This window comes from Filicampus tigris, chromosome 2, assembly GCF_054856515.1.
Source record: "Filicampus tigris isolate MCC_2025a chromosome 2, RoL_Ftig_1.0, whole genome shotgun sequence".
NCBI classification, from domain to species: domain Eukaryota; kingdom Metazoa; phylum Chordata; class Actinopteri; order Syngnathiformes; family Syngnathidae; genus Filicampus; species Filicampus tigris.
The window spans coordinates 24,772,076-24,794,102 of record NC_141218.1 but is presented as its reverse complement, the minus strand read 5'-3'; the positions used below and the strand labels follow the sequence as shown (position 1 = coordinate 24,794,102).

The following is a 22,027-nucleotide window of genomic DNA, read 5'->3' as shown; positions in this document are numbered from 1 at the left end:
TTGTCTTTGTCAAATAATATCATACATGAACTTTCGGTGTTCATTTTTCTATTTATGTCGGTATTACTGTATGGCCGCAAAGAAGAAGGAAGGTGAAACTCATTTCGGAATTGAAGCTTACACAATTGTCTTTGTCTTTTATCTTGCAATTGACGAATACTCCATAAACATACAGTATATTAAAAACTAAACCAAAACATAAAAAAAACGATCAAACTCACCCTAAAACGAATTAAAGGTAATTGAATTAATAAAACAAAAGTTAAAATGAAACAAAAACTAAGTAATAATGAAAGTTCATCATAACTCTAGTTAATATATGAGCGCTTAATTCCATAAAATAATCACAGACTTACTTGTTTGAAAAAGCCATCGATTTAACCGTCAATTAGGCCAGTTTGTTGCACGGACGGTCTTGTCGTCTTGGAAACTTCAAACTTGAAACTACTCTGCAATTTCACACACTGGCCCACACCAGACGATGCTCTCAAACGGCAACAGGTACTGTCAAAAGCCAAGCGTGAGTTGTGCTCTGGTAAGGTTGAGGCGAAAAACGTGATTCATTTACGGAACAGCTCTTGTAGGAGCAACTGTTAATTTAAAGTGACAGTGAATGCTTAGCCTACTGAAAATAAAAGCGTGAACAAGTTTTTCTGCGTCTGGTTGGGTCCGTGTCTCTTTTGGTCATTGGAGTTGACGTTCGGATACAGAAAAACGGCTCGTTATTTGCTCGCGTAGAAACACCAAAATTGAAATACAGCTTGATTTTCTACTTTGTTGTCCGGAAGGAGTAAGGAAAAGTCTAAAAACGGTTCGATTTTCAATTTTTAATTCGAGAACGAAAATAGAATACAGCACGTGACACAAATCGAAATACGGCTCGTATACTGTACTGTATTTGCTTTCGATTCCCGGACGTTATCACTGACAGCATTTCTCATACTGACCAGGAGATGGCAATATGTACTGTAATTCTCCAGCTCCAGCCTAATTCCACAAACACTAACTACACTTGGAAAAAAAAGTTTTATACCCTCTGTTAAAGAAATACTACTACTACTACTACTACTAGTACTAATACTAATAGTAATAATGACAAGTTCATTCAAATCAACCATTGAAAATCAGACATTGCTTTTGAATTGTGGCTCAGCAAATTTGTCTTTTAAAAAAATAACTTAAGAAGCAGACCTGGATAAAAATGTGGGGGGTTAAAGACTATGGTGACACACAAGTAAGATTGCTTTTTCTTTTAGGCTGGTAATAAGCTACAAAGACATTTTGGAAAAAGCTGCCATTGCAGGCTAAAGATGAGAACAGGCCCTTTTCTTTAAAGACACCAGTCACTGTTTTTCATGTCAGTTGATCTCACAAATTAGTACTGTATTTTGTGCACCCATCATTTTTGACTATTTCATGGTCACACATTAGTAGTTTGTGTCCATGGTATATTAATATTGTGGCCGCAAAAAAGATAAAAAAATCTCATGTAGTGTTTGGATCTCCATTGATTTTAGTGGCTCTATTGCTTGGAGCCGTTTTTCTTTTATTTTAAATGAAACAAACAATTGAGGAAATCCCGATGTGAGAAAGTAGTCCACCTCACATTTCCATCCACAGCATAGCATTGCTTCATAGAGTAAAGCGAGACACCTAAGATTTAAGCACATACATGTACGAACATTTAAAAAAAAAAAAAAAAAAAAAACTCAACAATGATTTCATAACACTCCTGATCTTGACTGATTTTACTTGACCATAAAGAGGAACATGCATTAAAAGTGCACAATGGCCATGAAGTGAAAACACAATGACAGTGAAGCAAGCCTCAAGATAATGTAATGCAGAAAGGGTAACAACAACTAAAAAACTAAAACATTATTGTTGCCACCAAGCTCTTTGCACACAAAACAGAACAATTTTATTAAGTGCAGTCTCAGTGCTGTGGCGTGCTTGAAATCCAGACAAAAACATTAAAGACATTGTTTTGCATCATAAAACTGTGAATCGGTTGAAAAACCGGTCTTCCAATGATTCTACCCGAAATTGAAAGTTTTTATGTGCCTGTAGTTACTTATTGTTGACACATCCAAGTTTGGCTTTTTTAGAAGCGGTTTTAGTACTGCAGTTCTTAAGGGTGCGGGGGAAACTGCTGTGATTGAAGAGAATTACTGTTTTCACTATGAGTAATGTATTTGGAGCTATGCAATCAAAAACCTTTTTGAAAATTGTGAAGGCCTATCAAAACGGCATGTTGTGGAGCTTAACTTTAAAACAATTTATTTCAAAGTTGTATACAGAGCTGGGCATTTTACTAAAAATTCCCGGTCCATTTATTGCTTTCCGCCTACCCTTCCGCCGTCTGTTCATCCGCCATTTTGTCCGGCCGGACAAAATAGTATTCGCCTATAGGCCGGGCCAGCTATCATTTTAAACGGGTTTCCATTAGCGTTTCTGACTACCGACTTTGACAAACCCCCCCCCCCCCAAAAAGCGAGAGCATGGGTGTATTTATCATCATCACAGACCCACCCGGCATATCCCTTGTTGTATCCCACCAGTCTCGTCCATGCGAATCAATGAACGGCATTTTTGAACAACGTTCTGTTTGGAAACTCATAAAGTTATTCAAATACGCCGTTCAGTTAATCGGAGTCGAGCCTCGTGAGCCAAGCGTGCTCAGCCACCCGAGCATTACGCATTCAGCACAAGGACGACAAAACTAGTGTTTGTTAAAGTTTGTCTTAAAACAGCTTACCCCAACTAGACAACGAGAATCCCGTGTTGCATTTCATCCAAAGGTCTTTGTTGATTTGAATTGCCTTGAAAGTTAACTTGCCATGATGACTTCCAGTGACAGAATTTCTTCTTTCTCGTCAACTTGGAAAAAAAAGAGAAGAAGCCAAGAAGAAGAAAAAGGCCCAATCCCAATACTAGTGATGGGCATAACAGTTCCTTTAAGTGAACTCAATCATTAGAATCAGTTCATCAAAAAGAATCGTTCAAAAGAATCGTTCACCGAATCATTCAACGCCCCCGCCCCCGCGCGTAGACGGAATGAATTCCCCAAAATAATTACAAAATAAAAAAAAAAAATTGTCCACACCCTGATGCTCCACTTATTTCAATTGGTGCATTTATCATGGCTATATCAAAAACATTGTAGCCGTAATGTATGAACGAGAATGGCAGGACAGTACGTTCACTCACTGTTAAGGTGTTCACTTACTGAATCGTTCATGTTCACTCTTTTTTTTTTTTTTTTAATAACTCAATGACACGTTCGTGAACGGGAAATGACAACACCTTCTTTCACCGAGTCGACGAAAATGACGATAAGATGAACGGGGAAAAAATGGGCTTCTGATTATGCTTACTCTGGCTATTTTTTTAAGTTTCCCGTTTATCGTGTATCGCCTACAAATTTTGCGTCTATCATAGGCGGAATGCCCAGCTCTGTCTGTGTAGCCTAAAAGGTTAAAGTGTTCAAGATTAACTGCAGAAGTGACAATGGGATTTTTCCACCGAGGGAGCCATTTAGGGTTTGTCTTATCTGTAAAAATATTTTATCTGTGAAAAAGGCTGCAAAGTTATTGCACGACTTGTAGGACAGCAGTTCAGAAGGGGACTGATGCTGTGGGGCTTGTCAGTCCCTCTACAACAGAAAACAATGTACGGACATTATTACTGTTTCTATTGATAACCTGTGAGAAGAATAATTGTCTTGCATTTTTCAACAAATGCAATGCACTTACTTTGTCACTTGAGGAAATACTAGAAATTATTTGTGATGAGAGACATTTCGCTTGTATCTCTGCTGAAGAAATTGGTGGTAGGCTTGCGACGTATGACGGAGTGCACGTACTTCAAAATGCACACGCTTCGAGCTTAGGTTGTTGCATTCTATTAGCTCACCACCAGATGACACTAAATTCTACACATTTAAATATTTAAATCATTAAATAAATACTGAAATAATTAAAAAAATACTGCAATAATCAAATTCTTCACAACACATTCAGTCATTTATTTAATTTAGGCAATCTTGATCATCTATGGAAGTTGGTTGATTGAACCTTTTATTTTTCACAACCAGTACAAAAGCAAAGTAATACAAAAATATATATATACATACAAAACAAATGTCCCATACTGGAACACCGTAAACTGCCAGTCTGAAGAGCAGTATACAAAAAAGTAAAAACTTAGTTATGTAAAAATGTATGTCGTTGTGGAGCCAATAACCAACGTACAAACCCTTTTTAAGGGTTCCCTAGTTGTAACTTGTTTTCACCAAATTTTCTACATGCCTTTAATAGGGTGGATGTGTGTATGCCTTCAAGGTAAGAGGGACTTGAAGGGATTATGGACTCAAGAAGGGTCATTTTTGTTCAGAAAAATAAAATTGGCACTGTTATCAAATAATATGAGTCAATTATGGAGAAATCTGTATCTAATTCATTGCTCCTCGAATGCCCCTTTTTAGCAAAGTTTTAGCAAACCTTTTAGCAAAATTGATACGCCCCCATGTCTTGCTTTGACGTCAGCGAAGTGGAGGCCATTAACACACTCTAAATGCTTAATTTACGTCATTTATAATATCCAAAAACTGCGATCGATCGTCACCAAAATGTAGGCATATATCTCTACTTTAACCTCTTAAAATATCATAGTGATAGGCCTACGCCTTTCCAAATGAGCGGCTTCCATTTCTTTCTCACCGGGTTTGTTTTTCTATACTATCGGCATATAAAGCATGTTTTGTTGTGCTTTCAAAAAGTTCCTTCCATATTATCAGTATTTTGGGGGGCTAAAACAGTAATTTAACTTAAAACAACTTCAAAATGTAAATGATTTAAATTTATGGCAACAATGTTTGCTAACACAACAAAGTAAGCAAGTTGTTTGCTCCCAAAGATCTTGCTGAGTTGTTTTTATTTACCGGTAAATCTTTAACTTGGGTGGTCGATTCAAGGAACAACACTTTGGTAAACTTTTATTTCTTTGTTGTGAAATGTGGCAAAGCCAATTTTTACAACAGCAAGACTTAAAATATTTAGTTAAATTGCTCATCTTAAAATTTTATCGTAGTTTGTAGAAATTAAAGTTTTGAGTTCAGACAACGTTATTTTTTATTAGATTTTTTTTTTTTTTACAGTGAATAACAATCGACTGGCATCGTTCGTGCGCTGTCATCAGGGTCATGTGTCAAATTTGCTAAAAGCCACCAGAAGACAAGCCTCAAATAACAACGTAGTCCTTTTTGGGGCGGATTTTTTTTTATAATGTAGATATCATTATGAAGTCCAGAACTATAAAATAAGTTTCCATGTTTGGGCCCATTAAAGGGGCTCTTTCAGCAGCTGCGATTGTGTGCTCATTTCAGTGATCGTGTTGGCTTTAGCCCTCTGGGATGCGAGTGTTCGACAGTGCAGAAAAACATTCAGGGGATGACAAAAGGAGAACAGGATGAGGACGGTCAGCCCAATGTTCATCTGCAGACACATGAATGAAGAGATGATTTTATTAAAAAAAAAAAAAAGACAGTACTCTTACCTTGATATTTTGCTGCACAACCTTTTGATTCAAATCAATTCATCAATCAATTCTGTAACTGCCTTAAGCTGTGATTGTCTTGGTTTCATTGCACCTTGTACAGTCATGGACTCACGTATAAAGGATCCCCGTCCAAAAATTCTTCCACCACAGCAAAGCAAGCATACTGAAGTAAGGAGAACATTGCCGAGAGAGCGAAGATGAGGCCATACAACTTCCCAAAGTGACATGGTGGGAAACTACACACAGAAAAAGAACACAGAAAAAGGGAGGTGAGTGAACATTCTTTGCTTTTGTCAGTTGTTAAATTGTATTTGGAGAGTAACCGCTTTTATTGATCTGAAATAAAATGATGCGATTAAATGTAGACATTTGCACTGAACAGAAATACCATATTTTTGACATTCATATGCCTGCAACTACTGATTATTTTACAAATTGATTAATTTGTCAATTCATTTATTGATTACTCAATGAATCGGAATTTTTATTTTTAATCAAATTTTTCTCTAAAATAGGACATTATTTGAAACCGACAGCACAGAAAATGCACACATAAATTATGATTCAGTTACTTGGTCCGTAATATCCGTCAGACAATCGGGAAAAACACTGAGAAGTGATTTTTGCGAATGTTTTGTTTTGGTAGGACTACAGAAATCGGCAAAAATTTCCAGTTGAGAGGCTGACATTCTGAGGATTTGTACAACTTTAAAATTAAACAAGGTCTCTACTTGCTTAATCGACTATCAAAATAATTATTGATCAATTTGATAATCGTCAAATCGTCAAATAATCGTAATGCACATTCCCACATGCTTTAAACACAATTGTAAAAGCATTCAAAAACCAAATAAAAGCATGAAATTACTGCAAGTATTGTAGTGTCTGTGTGTTTAGATGCATGTGCCTTTAAAGAGTGCAATAAATGGCTGAAAAGTGCATCGGCGACTGGGGCTTTAGCGTGGTAAAGGTATAGAATTTATTCACTTTCAAAAAGTTCCTTCCATATTATCAGTAATTGATATTATCCATGCATTTCATTATCTACTTTTTTAATTTGTGTTCTTGGTCTCACGAAGTCACATTGTGGAATTGAAGTGCACGTGGATTCGGACCGAAACCATTTCACATCACAATCTGAGTTTGCCAAGTCACATGGGAGTGGTATGACAATCGGAATTTGGGGCAGAAATCAGGGGCGGAGCCAGATTGACAGACTGCCCGCCGAGTGAGATTCATGAAAAAATATATACTTAAAATTTTTTTTGTAAATTATTATCAAATCATTTTTGCATTTTTGTTTTGTTGTGCTTTTTTTTTTTTTTTTTAAAACGTTTTATTGAACGTTAAGAATGGCATAATTGTTTATTTTGTTTATTGTTTATTGCAGTTTTCCGAAGATCTGAATACATTTTCATTTTCCTTTAAGTGTACTCACGCCATTGCGACGAAAGCAGACATTCCGCCGTAGAGGAAGCTGTAATTGAGCATCAGAGTGATGAAAGTGAAGTACTGGAGTGGCAGCACGGGGATGGACGCACAAACTGAGAACACCAACGACATCAGTGATGTCAGGAAGAAAGAGAGAACTGCGGAATTCAGGTCTGCTTCTTGTTCACTCATTCCTATGAAGATAGACATACGGAAGAGAACATGTCTGACTGATCAAACTATAAGAAACTGACGGGTGCATTTGATGTATTTGGACTCTTTTACTCAAGTTCTTCCATTCTTTTATTTCTAGTCTTTATGGCTTTATTTGACAAGGACAAACAGAGTTACAAGCTTGCAGCTGTTGTGATGCATTTCGAGTTGATAACTTGTGCTCATTCTCAACTCCAGTCCCCAGTTAGGCTCTTCCACAACATCGCAGTAAAATATCAAATATCAAATGTACATCAATTAAAAAGGACACATCACACATTTCAATAATCGATAATCCAATATCGAATTTATATGGCGTCAAATCTTCACTCACTCGTAACTTTGCAGTAAAACATACAATATAGCTCAATTTAAACATCCATCTATTATCGATACCGCTTATCAGGTGGAGGAAAACATATATATTTTTGCCATAGGAGAAAGTTCCAGAAGGTCAACTACAGCAGCGTCTGTGCCAACAGGTTCCCATCTTGATGATTTTTTTGCATGTGTGTTTTTACCTGCCACCGGTGGTTTACGCTTGTGTCGATCTAGAATGAAGCCATTAACAGGACCAATCAGCAACCCGCACATCTGAGTGAAAGCAAAGGCGTTGATGTACTGGCTCACTGCCAACACACAAAAAGTGAAGGTGAGGCATACTCTAAATCTAAATGAATGAACATGCCACATTTCAATTAGCCAGGAAAACACAGAATATAGTCATATGCTAAAATACCCTCTGTGAGGTCGCCTGAGGTTGTGAGTGTGATGGCACGTGCACAAATAGGCCCTTGGTGGTGCTCAAACACCTGCGGCAAAAGTGCCTTTTTAGTTTCAGCCCACTGCATTCATCATTGCAGGTATTAAAACAACAAAACTTCTCCTCCTGCTCTCGACTCTCGTATGGTCGAGCAACTCAAAAGAGACAGGTAGGAATGTTTGTGTTTTCACTAAAAAGGTAAGGTGCTGATTTAACCACAATGCTTAAAGTGGAAGTCAACCCAAACATATTTTTTTCAAGAATGTTATCTGCAAACCCGCTAGTTGAAACAAGGCATTTAGATTAATATTGCGTTTGTGGATTAAGAATGAATCCACCAGTTTTTAGCCCTCTCCGGTGGCGGCCATTTTGTCACTTCTGTCGACTGAAAATGACATCACAGTTGCTCAGGGCTCAGGTAACGACAGCTCATCTGTTTTCTGAAGCTGAGCCATGATTGGTTTGGGGGGAAGGGGGGTAGAGGGACAGGTGGACCGGAGACGTTTATCGACGGAAGCGAGAACGGAAGCACGGCTAAAATAATAGACGGACGGACCGACAGACGATTACAGTTTGGTCCGGCTTGAAAATTAGACGGCTAGACGGATGGCGGACGGGTACCCGGGCTGCAAACGGATGGCAATTGTCGTAAAATGCCCACCTCTGCATATTTGTGTACATACCAACTGATGTATCTCCATCAGCCAGACGCTCCAGCATGGGGTTGAGGGTCCCGATGAAGAGATAATGTCTCAGTTGGATCACCGACAACCAGAGGACGACCAAGAAGAAGAATTTGGACAGAACACATTCACGGAAGGTTTTCTCTGAGGATGACAATGCAGCTAAGTTACAAAGGCATGATTTATTTGGAGACCAAGTTTCAATAATTCATAAGTGCACACACCAAGTTTTTTAGGCTCTTCCTTGTCAAGTGGCAGCTCATCTACTGGCTTCTGAAAGTCAGTCCGTACAGTTTTGTTGGACTTCTTTAATCTTCTGATCCTGAAGTCAGAGAGGACTATCAGAGAAAAGTACAACTCACTACTATTTAGACTTTATTTGCAGTCCCCATTTCTTAAAGCGCATCCTCAAATAGTACAGAGTTGCAGGGTATACAAATCTGCTTCTCTCTTCATGACCTTTGACCAGCAAGTGAGCTACTGATCACCCCGCTTTATATATTGCAGGGCCAATGGCGTCAACAGTTGCAGTCCAGGAAAATCACAACGACTCGCTCATGGACACATCTTTGGAAATAGAAAGCGAATTGAAAAGTTCCTTGAATATTTAATTCTCTTAATCAGTGGGCAAGCGCTCGGGAAACAAGCAGAGGCGTAAATATCGATGGTGCGATGCAGCTGCACCGGGCCTTGACGTTGGCGTTACGGGCCAATGAAGAAAATAAAAAAATACAATAAAAAATACAGCTGTCCAGAATTCCCACAGATATGATATGATGATAATTTGTGCAATCACCTTAACACCCGTTAGTCACGATCATTCGTATTGACGTGAGTTGTTTCCCCTTTCAGCAAAAAACCCCCCCAAAAAACACAAAGAAAAAGTGGATAGCTAGTGGCTGCGTAGCATCATCATGTTTAGCAAACTTTAAAAAGGGCAAAAAAGGAAGGACGAAAACAAGCAAGATGAGGTTAATGCTAAAATGACTACGATAGACTTGGATTTGTAATCAAAGCCAGGCAAACGCTAGCGTCCCGGCGGAGTCGAGCGCTAGCTTGCCTGCTAGCTCCGTCACTGAAGTGCCATTGACCCTACGGCCACGTCCGACTTCTCCGGTCGAGCAAAGGAGACTTCCCCGCCACTGCCGTCTCAGAGGATGAATTTACCTCAGTGGACTGCCTATACTCGCTTTTGAAAGCAGTAGAGCAAGGACTTGAGCAGTCGTAAGTGATTTTGCTGAGGCCCGAAAGATGAGCTTCTAATGACTGAGTAAAGCTTCTTTTTGTTATGAAGTGGAAATAGTGGGCTTTAAATGCCAGGAAAAAGTACTTCTAACCTATTGTTTTTTCGGGGGGTGCCACGTATGCCTTTTGCATAGGTTCAAATAGATTTCAAGGTTTTCAAACAGAATATATTGTATTGGAACGAATTTTGGTGATACTGATCCTGAACAATATACAAATCACAATATTAAAAGTGGAGGCCCTGCAAAAATACACGGTGCCAAGAGCAGCTGTGTCGAGTTGCTTTGCGTGTGCATTTCCTTGTGTTTAGGGCAAGGGTCTGGGCACAAAAATGTTTTTTGCACCGGTGCATATCACCATGAAAATATGATGTTACGCCTCTGGACTCAAGTTTTTGTATACAAGCGGTCGAAACCTCAATTTTCCAAAATACGATAACTTTGAAGATTTCCACTTGGGACCTGTTTGTCTTTTTACTCCCACCATAGGAGGACATTTCAGATTCCTACCCATACTTGTAGTGGTCAGGCACCGGGTACGGGATTGAGGATCTGGGAAACAGGAAGATGGTCCTGAGTAAGTGATGGATGCTGCCGGCGGCCAAGAACAGGAAAGCGGCCTTCAGGGGGATGCCAGACTCGTATGCCAACTTTAGGTACAAAGTGAAGACCATGATTAATTTGACAAATGACAACAGCTCTGTCCGTTACTTTGACGCACTTTAACGAGGACAAAGACGCCCGAGGAAGAGTCGAAGGCCCCGTTGTAGATCGTGATGATGGTGGAACGATGAGCACCGAACAGATTTGCCACCTTCAGGAGGACAACTTTAATGGGTGAGTGTCACGTTCCAATCAGCCTTCTCCAAAGTCACAAATGCGTCTTATACACACAAAGTGGGCAAAGTATGAGGATTTGAACTCTTTTTGGTACTTTTGTTACTCGCCAACGGATGAACTTATGGCTTTTAAAAAAAACTGCAGGTGTTTCTCTAGACTCAAAGCTGAGCTGCGGCAACAAATGATGTTGTGACATTTTGATCCCAGCGTAACAATTTAAGCATCCCAATGCACTCATACTGGAGGGCTTTGTTGGTGAACAAAGAGAACTTCATTTTTGTCCAGCAAGTATCAGATCAAGGTCTGCAGTACTTGTGCAAAAATGAGCAGAGCCCTTGGCAACGCATCGTGAAAAGTTTGATTGGATGACGATGCAACCTTCCAAATTATAGATGAATAAATATTTTTATGAATTAATTGCCAATATCGATACTTTAGCTTGAGGATCGATACTTAAAATTGAGCGCTCTGGATCGGAATATCGATATTTCGGTATCGATCCGCCCATCCCTAATAGAGTGTTGGCATCTCGTCATAGTTGGGGGGCAAGCATTTTGTGGGAATTGTCTTCATGTGGGTTTTAAAATCGGATCTTTTTACTAACATATTAGACATTGAGTCAGTACGAGGATAGATACATTAAAAAATATACATTATAATAACATGTTGTCGGTACCTTATTAAGGAGTGAGCAAACAACATTGACGTCTGCCATATCTGCTTGAATAAGAGGCAACAAAATCCCGATTACTGATGAAATAAAACTCGCACAATTTCAATGTATTCGCGTGGCGTTAAGATAACATTGCGATTTGGATCTGCTTCATGGCACATGCACACTAGAGGCCGTTCCTGCCCAATCATGTCATTAATTGTGAAATTTCATTCTGCCTGGGGCTGTGTGTATCCCCAAAAATTGTCAGCCTGTAAATGCACACACTCCAGATAACATACCAACGTGCTATTTGAAAGTTATTCAGTGTCTTGGTAAATCCTCTACATAACTCAAAGAGTCCCTTTTTAAAGAGCAAAAGAACGTCTTGTAGCAGACTACCTACCTGCATGTTACTGAGGAGCAGCATCATGCCACCAACAGCTATGAATGAGAGTGCTGGGTAAAGCAGCATGGACAGGGCTGATGGAGAGAGACAAAGATCAAGACAAAGAGCATCGTCACGTGCATGATTTGGTAAGATTTCAATGTTTATACTGTATGTATAAAACACACAGGCCTGTGGTCACCAAGGCGGGGGTCGTTTTGCAACGTTTTGCCATTCGGACCGTCTCCCACAGAGAGAGAAAAAATAAAACTCCCGGAGCCGCAAAACTCTTCTACAGCGAGCATAACACTGCATATATGTTGTTGTTGTTGCTGTTTTACACATACAGGAGAAACTATAGTCAAGTCAAGTCAAATTGATTTGTATAGCTCTTAATCACGGGAAAGTCTCAAAGGGCTTCGCATGCCCATTGCTGACAACGATAAACGACATCCCCTGATCTTAACCCCCAGGAGGGCAAGGAAAAACTCCCAAAAAAGTGTGTTGCATTTATGAAATCAGTGAGCTGTTACAGAGAACACATTTTTTTCCCACTGCATGAAACAGCATTTAGAACTCTGTAAAAAAAACCCAAAAAAAACAAAAAAAATGCTTATTTGAATGCTTGCTTTCAAATGAACTAGCCAATGTTTATTTGAGTCCTCCTTGAACTTACGAAATTAAAGCTAAACTTAAATGATGCCGCTGCACAGTTTCCTTCCTTGCTAAACTACTGTTGACAAATATTATGAGGAATCGTGAACATAATCGGTGTCTTCAGGTTTCTGAATATTGATTATTATTAAGAACATGTAATTAAAGGTAATCAAGCGAATTTCTTATTTCAGACGTGTGTTTCAAATTGGTATCCCTGTGCATTAAACAGTACCTAAGAAGTAGCTCTTAGTTTCAAAAAGGTTGGTGACCCCTGGTATTGGTACAGTATAATGTTTACCTGGAGTTGCAAAGGTCAACATCAAGATACCCGAAGTGTGAAGAGCTCTGGTGCAACAAAACAAAACAAAAGTCAGGATCTCGGCGATCTGATCAAAATCATCGATGCATCGTGATGCAATGTAGATTGCTACTAATTAATTAAAAAAGGTGTATTTTTAATTCATTTATTTCAACACTCACAATCCAAACAGCCGAGCCACCAAAGTGCCAAAGCGGTCAAAGATGACACCGTTTAGAAATGTCAGGAAATTATTCATGAACGATGCAATGGTGAAGACTAGCGAGAACTGTTCATCCTGCCCCCTGCAATCTGAAAGAAAAACAAATGGGGAAAAAAACAACTATAACATAATATACCAACATTTTGTGCAGCATACTGAGGAATTGACTTTGAAATGAACTCTTGCACAAAAGTGGATTATTCTCCAATAAAGGTCTTATCGTATCATTGTTTTCAGTATACACATGGAAAAATGAAAAGTTAGTAAAACAACATTTCAATGACTCTCATGGCCATGACATTCCTGCCCATCCTGAGTAAATGGAAATGTCGGACCTCAAGTGCACAATTTACAATGAGCGTTCAACTAATTTGGAGCGCAACTGTTGATAAAAAAAAATTACTAAAAGCAATTCAACCTCCTGATAACTTCCAACAACAATGCATTGGTAGCTGGCAAGAAGGCAGCCACTAGCGCTTTGGAAGATACACTTTAGAAAATGATTAGAGGATGTCAGAGGGGAACAGAGCAAACTGACCTTGGATCTGTGAGCCATCACTGTTTGTGGTGTTGACACAAAAGGAGGCAAAGAACCCCCGCGACTTCAGGAGGAACACAAGTGAGGCCCAGCCAAATATAATTCCCGCAAAGAACAGACACTCCACCACGCCTGTGATGAAGGTGAAGGCTTGTCGCACTTTGAAGCACAACTTCAACATTGTTCAAGCTTTTTGCACACACCTGGCAAAGAGGAGGTGATGCAATATAAGAAATACTGTATTGCAGTGCTGAATCCACCAAGGACCCTTACATCATACTGCACATGTCTAAAGTGATCCATTTTGTTGTTTGACAGCAATGAAAACAACCTAATTGTCATGACTATTTCTGAAGTAATCCAAAGTACACTAAAACTAAAATATTTTAAAAGGTCGTTCTTTTGTACACGTGTTAGACAGTTTGCGTACAATGAAATAACAGTAAGTCTCTTAAATACCCGATGTGTAGAATTTAGTGCCATCTAGTGGTGAACGAATGGAATGCAACAGCCTAAGCTTGAAGCGACGGTGCCTCCGAGAGACCGCACGTCCCTACCAACAGTTTCTTCGGCACAGATGCAAGAAAAATTTCATCACTAGTATTCCCTCAAGTCATGAAGTAAGTGCATTGCATTTGTATGCATTTGCATTCGTTAAACGTGCTGTAGTGAAGGCATTCACTAAGTTTGTCTTCTTCGGGTACCCGTAGCAGAAAGACGGCAGCGAAGCATGGCAGTAATAATATATTGTATAATTAGAGATGACTTCACCTACGATTAAATAAATAGATATACGGTGATTTGATAGAACTTTGATTTTTTTTTTTTTTTTTTTTGCATATTACTGAAATGAATTAACTTTGAATAATCAAAACATTCTACACACTGTCAATTTAAAATAGAATTTTGATTTAACAATTTGTGCTAAACCAAGGAAAGTGTGTTCATGTTGTAAATTTTGAAACTGTAAAACGTACATTCCAAAAGTGTGTGTATTATTTTCCAATGCAAGTTTTCAAGAAAGAGCTTGGAACAGTCTGTGTTTCTACCACATTTGTACACAGTCCCGCAGAAACATGTAGAGGTCGTATGGGAGGACTCTTGAAAAGGTGAAAGAGTACAAAAGCAAAAGAATGATCAGATACTAAATATAAAGAACAGAAGTCATACAGTGGTGTGAGGGTGCCTTTCACTGAAACACTTATTAAAGATTCATCATCCATTTTTTTTAACATCACACAGACTATTAATACGTTTTGAAGTAGTAGTCCATAATTTGCTCTTGACAATTATTATGAAGATATTCATAATACATCAAAATGAATTCAAAACCTGCAATACGTGCATAGAAATATGAAGAGTATTGAAGCGTTATTGTGCCACATTTACCCAAAACAAAGCGATACCAACCTTGCAATTCTTCAGCGGTGCTCCCCAGATGCTCTCCCAATTCTTATCATCATGTCACTGCCTTCCTGATTTAAGAGCAACTCCCCATTGCTAGTCGTCACTGGCTGCGCAACGTCATGTGCTGTTGTGTTTTGTCATGTGCTATTCTCATGATCTAAAACAGTTCACGCTCATATCAACTGCACCTATTGTGCAAACAGTGCCCTGAAAAAGTATTTCCTCTTTTCTCAAATTCTTTCTTTTTCAGTTTCCCACTTTAATGTTTAAGACCATCAAACAATGTCAACATCAGACAATGATAACCCAAGCTGTTTTAAATGTTTTTTTTTTTATTAAGGGGGAAAAAGTATTCAAAGGTGCAATGTCAACAATGTCATGTGCTATTGTTTTTTGTCAACTGACCTTCTCAAGGTTTAAACAGGTTCACGCTCATATCAGACAGACAGACGTACTACAGAGCTCTGAAAAAATATTTCCCCACTTCTCCAATTCTTATTATTTTGCAAAGTTCCCTCTACTTTAAAGTTTAAAGAGGAAATCAACCCAAACATATTTTTTTTTCAAGAATATGTTCCCAGCAGGCCCACTGGTTGAAACACGGCATTCTGATTAATATTGCGTTTGTGGAATATAAATTAAGCAGCAAAATCCACCCGTTTTTAGCCATCTCAGGGGGCGGCCATTTTGTCACTTCTGTCGACTGAAAATCAGATCACAACTGCTCAGGGTTCAGGTAACGACCAATCACGGCTCAGCTTCAGAAAACAGGTCAGCCGCGATTGGTCGTTACCTGAGCCCTGAGCAACTGCGATGTCATCTTCAGTCGACAGAAGTTACAAAATGGCCGCCCCCAGAGATAGCTAAAAACGGGTAGATTAACTCTTTTTCCACAAACTCAATATTTATCTGAATGCCTCGTTTGAACTAGTGGGCTTGCATAGAACATTTTCTTGAAAAAATACGTTTGGGTTGACTTCCCCTTTAAGATAATCAAACAATAATACATAGATGGTAATCCCCAGAGACAACGAGTGCCCGTGCTCAAGTCTATGCAGGGGTTGCGGCTGGTAGTTCACTGTCGCCGGACTGACACAAAGCGTGGCACCAATTAGGTCCATAACCCTGGTACCGTAACGATGATGTCCACGCAAGGAGGTTTGGTTTTCAATATGACAGTATGATTGTAAATGATAACTGCAAATTACACTCCTTAACTCATTTGATTTTATTAGCTTAATTCTTTGACTTTCATGAGAAAATGACAACATTTGGCTCACCTCGTCCCTGTGTCGACATCACCAGGTCCACGCCTTCTTTCCTTCTAAAATAGGCATAGTACTGTTACAAAACAAGCCTAAACTAACTACTGAGTCATTTTGCGGGGATATTTTTACTGCTGACATCAATTTTAAGGACACAGAATTATTACATAAGTGCCAGTGTTCAGCAATACAGAGTCCCTTTCAGGTTACGCCACATGGGGGCGGGACTTGGAAAAAAATGTTTTCATCTATCCCCGGGGGTGTCGAACTCCGGTCCTCGAGGACCGCTGTCCCGCCTGTTTTCCATCTCTCCCTGCTGCAACACACCTGTTTCAAATGATCAGCTCATCAGCAAGTTCTGCAGGAGCCTGATCCTGATCCCGATCGTTTGAATCAGGTGTGTTGGACGAGCAAACCTCTAAGTCATGCAGGAGGCCGGCCCCCGAGGACTGGAGTTTGACACCCCTGACCCAAAGCGGAGTTGCCTCTTCGTCGCAGTTGAATGAAAAACAATCTCCGATGCACAGCACCACAGCATTTATAGCTAATGCTAATTTCCAATGCCCGTCCCTAGAAGGGCTTTTAAGCAAACGATCAGAGAAAGAAAAGGGGAAAAAAAACTACTTTTAAGACATATCCACATGAGTAAATAATACACTTTTTAATCACTATTCATTGCTATATGCTTTGAATGCCTTGCTCACACTGTCACCGGTGAGCGCTTTCTCATTTGTCAGACTTGTAAAAAGACAAACAACAGTAAAGCTACAATACCTGTAGCCTGCCTTGCCTTGTGTGATGCACAGAGCCTGATTACATAAAACGCGAAGAAGTACAGCACAGATCTTTCCACTCATCTATGACAAGCACTTCCTAACACGCCCACAAGCAGTTTCCCTTTTCTTAGGAGCCATTCTGACTGTTTACTTAATATTTAGCAAAAGGTTGTGCAAATGTTCCGCCTAGCGATGACAGCTATTTTGATGTGATTACACTGACTTTATCCAGTCTGTGAATGTATGTATAGCAGAACTTCCCACTTGAGACAGACAACATGCGTGGATGGCTATTTTGACATACTTACGCCGACGTCAATCGTTCATTGTCTTAATGAAAGAGACGCTACAATACAATGAATAAACATACACACAGTAAATGAAGAAATGATTTACAGACATCTTTCACCACGTCAATCACCAATGCAACCCCGTTTGGATTTGTGATTGGATGATCAAGGATGCGGAGGCATAACTTCAACAGAGACGACATGCATCCGCAGCTGTTTTGATGTGATTAAGCTGACATTAACCGTTTGTTGCATAATCAAAAAAAAAAAAAGAAATACCCTACAATGAAATTAATAACACATACTTGTAATCAGGGACGGGCAACTGGCGGCTGGCAGGCTGCATGCCGCTTCATGCACTTAATTTTGGTTAGCTGCAAAGCAGTTCCGTTCCTTGAACGGCACTTTTTAAGCATGATAGCCCTTTGTAATGGAAACAACATCTCAGCGAGTGATATGCACAACGCAGATATATGCACATATTTTGTCCATATTTGAAATGGCCATTTTGCCATACATCTGGATAGTAATGTGTGGCCGCCCAGTAGTGCTGCTGAAAAATGGAGTCCCCTTCCATCATTTAAATTGCCAATCCCTGCTTTAGTTTATAGTTGCTTGGAAGCATCCACTCATTTAGGTGCACCTTTCCTGTGTTGTATCTACGGTAACTGATATATAAACCGCACCCAAACACCAGCCGTTCCCGGGTAAACACTAAGTGGTAGAGAAAGTTTTTGAAAGTAAAAGTTGGGTTTTTTTCTTTTTATTTATTAGACTGCTTGTGTCCATGACCTCTATTGCACCAGAGCATATCAGCTGCTGCTTAGTCAGCAGATTCCAGAGAACCATCATGTGTGCTTTGTGCGTGTGGTTTACGTTTGTACGATGTTTATAGCTTGTAGTACGCTAGCGGCAGGTAGCATGTCTAACATGCACGGCATCATCCGACTGTGAATGTTTCTTAGACGAGGGAGAAAAAACGTCAAACTTAAATAGCAAGATTTATCATATTGTAGCGTTTTCCAGTAACACGCCGTCAGACCTAGTTTAATTATCACGTTTTTATTAATCCAAGTACAACTGCTCACGCTCTTCTTTCTCCTCTGCTACACTCGCTTGCCGTACGATGCATTCATGAACCTCGGAAACATCACAACTCAGCGACACACAAATCCGACCACAACACAGATTACCCAACTCGTTACAATATGCTGTTGAACATTCAAAGATTTCAATGCCTAAAAAGTGTATACAATTTCATAAAGACTTTTTAAAGTTACTGTATTTTTTTCATTATAAAAATAGTTTTAATATAGTTAGCAATAATTGTAACTGTTATTGTATGTATTTTTTTCATCACAAAAAGTGTATATACTGTATGTACTGTAATGACAACTTGTCTTTAACTTGAATACTTAGATGTGTCATAGGCTGTTGCTGCTGAGTGTTTAAAGATTTCAGTGTCTTAATAATTTACAAAATTAAGAGATCTTTATTATTAGTGTATTTTTTATTCTGGTGTAATTTCTTAGAATGTTACCCGAATGGTTCGCTTTTATTTATTTTTTCGAAAAAAAGTACAGTTTACTTGACATCTTTTCAAAATAAAAATAATCCTTTTTTTTGTACTGGAAATATACCGAACCGAAGTTTCCAAAAAAACGAACCGAACCGAAACGTGATTTAGCGTACCGTTACACCCCTAATATTTATTATGTTATGATGCTTGCTGTCCCACATTTGAATTATGCAGAATAGAAGTTTGATGACTGGCGTTAACCTTGTTGTAGTCGAGACGTTAGCCTCGTTCTAATCTAGCCTTGTAGGAATAGATGTTCATCTTTAGCTTGTTCTGATCTAGGCCCAGCCTGCTTTGCGTGCCTTATTGCTGTCAGACATGCATAATGATGACTCACACACACACGCACACACACAGACATACCAAACTCAGAATGTCCCAACTGCTTTCGCCCCCCTTTCCCTTAGAGTTGGGACACCTTTGTAATCAGGGACTCCTAAGAAAATAAAAAGCCAGGAGGCGGAGGTGCTTATCAGAGGGTTGCTAGGAACTGTTTTGGTATTTCCCTTCGCTCTCCTTGCGCAAGTAAAATGACAATATTGTGTTGAGTGTCTTCTCTCCTCATTTTGTGCGTTGTTTACTGACGTCTCACTTGGTGTGAACCTGACAAATTGTTTTAAAGGTTGTGGGGGATGGCAATACAACCAAAAAAATAACATTATGCAAGGTTAGGGGAAGATTAGGGCAACGTTGAGGGAACTAGGCATGTGACCTAAAGGGTTAGAGGAACATTAAGGCACCAAATATGTAACCAACTCACACTATTTAGAGAACGTACCGAAAATTACAAATCGTAATTTCAAATTGTATACGTTGAAGTTTGTAACCAATGAGGAACTGAAACTTAATCAACGTAATATTCAGGGAACGTTACGGCAACAAAAATGTAACATTTCAGAATTTTCTGGGAACCTAAAATTGTTAATAGGGAACATTTTGACATATTTAAAACATATTACCTTAGACAAATGTAAGTAATGACAACACAAGGTTGCATTACAAACATTGACACACGGTGGTGCAGTGAATCATACTTAAACCAACCAACAAAGTAAGCAAACTTACCTTTCCGATAGCAAAAGTAGACTTGAAACTTGAAATAAATAGCAATTCCAACATAGATCTTGAAAGGGCTCGAGTGCCTCATGTCAACATAGAGCGCAATTCAATAAATGGATCTCTCGAAAGTAGGTTCACTCCACAAGTCAATTAGCAGTAGCCCAATGTGAAGCCAGCTCCACGGTCGGATGGTGGATTCCAATTCCATCTCCTTCCAGCTCAGATGACAAGTGGCTTGATCATACGCCGGCCCCACTTTTGTTTCGGTACACATCCCACAGGACAAAACAGGATGGGATCGGCAGCATGTGCTACGGGTTCAGTGTGGCGTGGCCCTCGTCTACCTGATGCAGGCCACCATCCACGGGGGGGCCATTCAAGTACCACCATTTCTTTCTCAAGTTCAATATGTGTTGGTCCATGACTGAGGGACGCCATTCATACATGGGCGACTGCTTCTTTGAAGTTATAACAGAGGCCAGACAATTTTTTTTCTCCTTCTCGGCTCAACAGGGAAGAGCGGGATAAGCAGTTACACACACATTACATAGGAGACGAGAGATTGAGCCACTGTAATAACTTCAGCATGGATGCCTTTTAGATGCCTTTCAAACATTTATTGAGATACAATTTGTATTACTTATTTATGTGAATTAAATTAGTATTTTGAGTACATCAATGAATATTTGTGTAACTTTAAAGCAGTATTCCACAGGTTTAATAGTAGTTAGGTAATCTATTTCATAGATTGAAGATTGAGTATTTGGACACACTTTAAGTAAATATTAGGGTACATCCAGGAGTGTTAAGTTCACAGTGTACATACATCATGTACACTTGGATCGTATTTTGAGAACATGTAGGAATATTTATGTTATCTTTAGGCAGTACTTTGTTGATTTAAGAGTAGTTAGGTAACTTCCAGAGTGTATTTCATAGAGTAAAGAGTAGTTCTGTAAAATTCTATTTTAACATTGGTTATTAGGAGCCAAGTATTTTTGAATTTGGCACTTACACTTTGAGTTCCACTGGGTCCTGGCCTACCAAGTCTTGGGAAATAAGCAAAAATTTGAATGGTATGAAGTCAGAGGTAAGGCAACAATTCTGTGTTTTTCTAACTACCATTAATAGTATGTGGGGACAAAAATCACTACATGAGGTACAAATAAACATTTCCAGCATTTAAAACATGCAATTAAACACATTGAATTGTAGACTATGCATCATTTCATTAATTTTAAAATACGACATTATAATTTACAATTAGTCAAAACATTTATTCAAATGCAATTTGTATTACATTTTTACGTGAAATAAATACAAAGTAAGTAGTTTTAGTACACTAGTTGAAACAAGGCATTCTGATTAATATTGCGTTTGTGGAATAAGAGTTAGGCAGCAAAATCCACCCGTTTTTAGCTATCTCCGGGGGCGACCATTTTGTCACTTTTGTGGACTGAAAATGCTCTCAGGTAACGACCAATCACAGCTCACCTGTTTTCTGAAGCTGAGCCATGATTGGTTGTTAAAGATAGACGATTTACATAGGTGGGAAAAAAATGGGCTTCCGACTATGCTTAGTCCGACTATTTTTTTAAGTTTCCAGTTTATCGAGTATCGCCTTTTCAGGTTCTAGATGACCTAAAACATTTAATAAAACATTACATGAGGAAGGAAGACAAGAGAGTTTAACATTTTCTCATGAGGAGAACGAACAGAGATGTGCTCAGTGACAAATCTCCGACCGCTCTGAACACACTCTGTCGTTGCCTCTTTTTATTTACAAAAGGGTGGTTTCTGGTTACATTGGCATTTGCTCCAACAATTGGACAAAGTAAATCACAGATTAGAATGCTTTGAAAACAACAAATACTAAATGATGAAAAAGACCACTGCAATAAAGTAATTTAGACTGCTGCAATAAAGTAATTTAGAGGCTGGAATGCTTTCTTGAGATAAAGGCACAATTTATTTTCCGTAGCTGCATCTTGCATCTACTTTCTTCAAAGACAACATCAATTTACATGACACAAATAAATTCACCCTGTTGAACAAAAAAGTTTAACCTGTTGAATAAATGCTTTGCAACACCATTAAGAGTAAATATGGGATAACTTATGTACAATTATTCTAACACGCCTACAAAGTGGGCGTCCGTCATA

The 22,027-nt window shown here is 39.0% G+C and overlaps 1 protein-coding gene across 5 annotated transcripts; it reads right to left on the bottom strand.

The window, feature by feature from the left end:
• Positions 1–4,009: 4,009 nt before the first annotated feature.
• LOC147151867 (equilibrative nucleobase transporter 1-like) lies at positions 4,010–20,109 on the bottom strand. 5 transcript variants are annotated; one of them, XM_086019455.1, is made up of 13 exons: positions 19,872–20,109; positions 13,490–13,692; positions 12,911–13,040; positions 12,729–12,775; positions 11,792–11,868; positions 10,615–10,707; positions 10,404–10,543; positions 8,874–8,971; positions 8,650–8,793; positions 7,725–7,832; positions 6,998–7,184; positions 5,672–5,795; positions 4,010–5,495 (listed from the first exon to the last, which is right to left on the bottom strand). In XM_086019455.1, the coding sequence occupies exons 2-13, from the start codon at positions 13,668–13,670 to the stop codon at positions 5,343–5,345; spliced, it is 1,482 nt and encodes a 493-aa protein (XP_085875581.1). In that variant the 5' UTR covers positions 13,671–13,692; positions 19,872–20,109; the 3' UTR covers positions 4,010–5,342. The 5 variants fall into 5 exon arrangements, with proteins under 5 accessions (XP_085875581.1, XP_085875592.1, XP_085875571.1 ...); XM_086019466.1 differs by lacking the exon at positions 19,872–20,109 and adding an exon at positions 16,936–16,951; XM_086019445.1 differs by lacking the exon at positions 19,872–20,109 and adding an exon at positions 16,177–16,205.
• Positions 20,110–22,027: the final 1,918 nt, after the last annotated feature.

Coding starts and splice junctions, on each gene's coding strand:
- LOC147151867 (XM_086019455.1), bottom strand. CDS start 13,670: ATGTTGAAGTTGTGCTTCAAAGTGCGACAAGCCTTCACCTTCATCACA. Junction 13,041..13,489: donor TGATGGCTCACAGATCCAAG/GTCAGTTTGCTC, acceptor TTTTTCTTTCAG/ATTGCAGGGGGCAGGATGAA. Junction 12,776..12,910: donor GTGGCTCGGCTGTTTGGATT/GTGAGTGTTGAA, acceptor TTGTTGCACCAG/AGCTCTTCACACTTCGGGTA.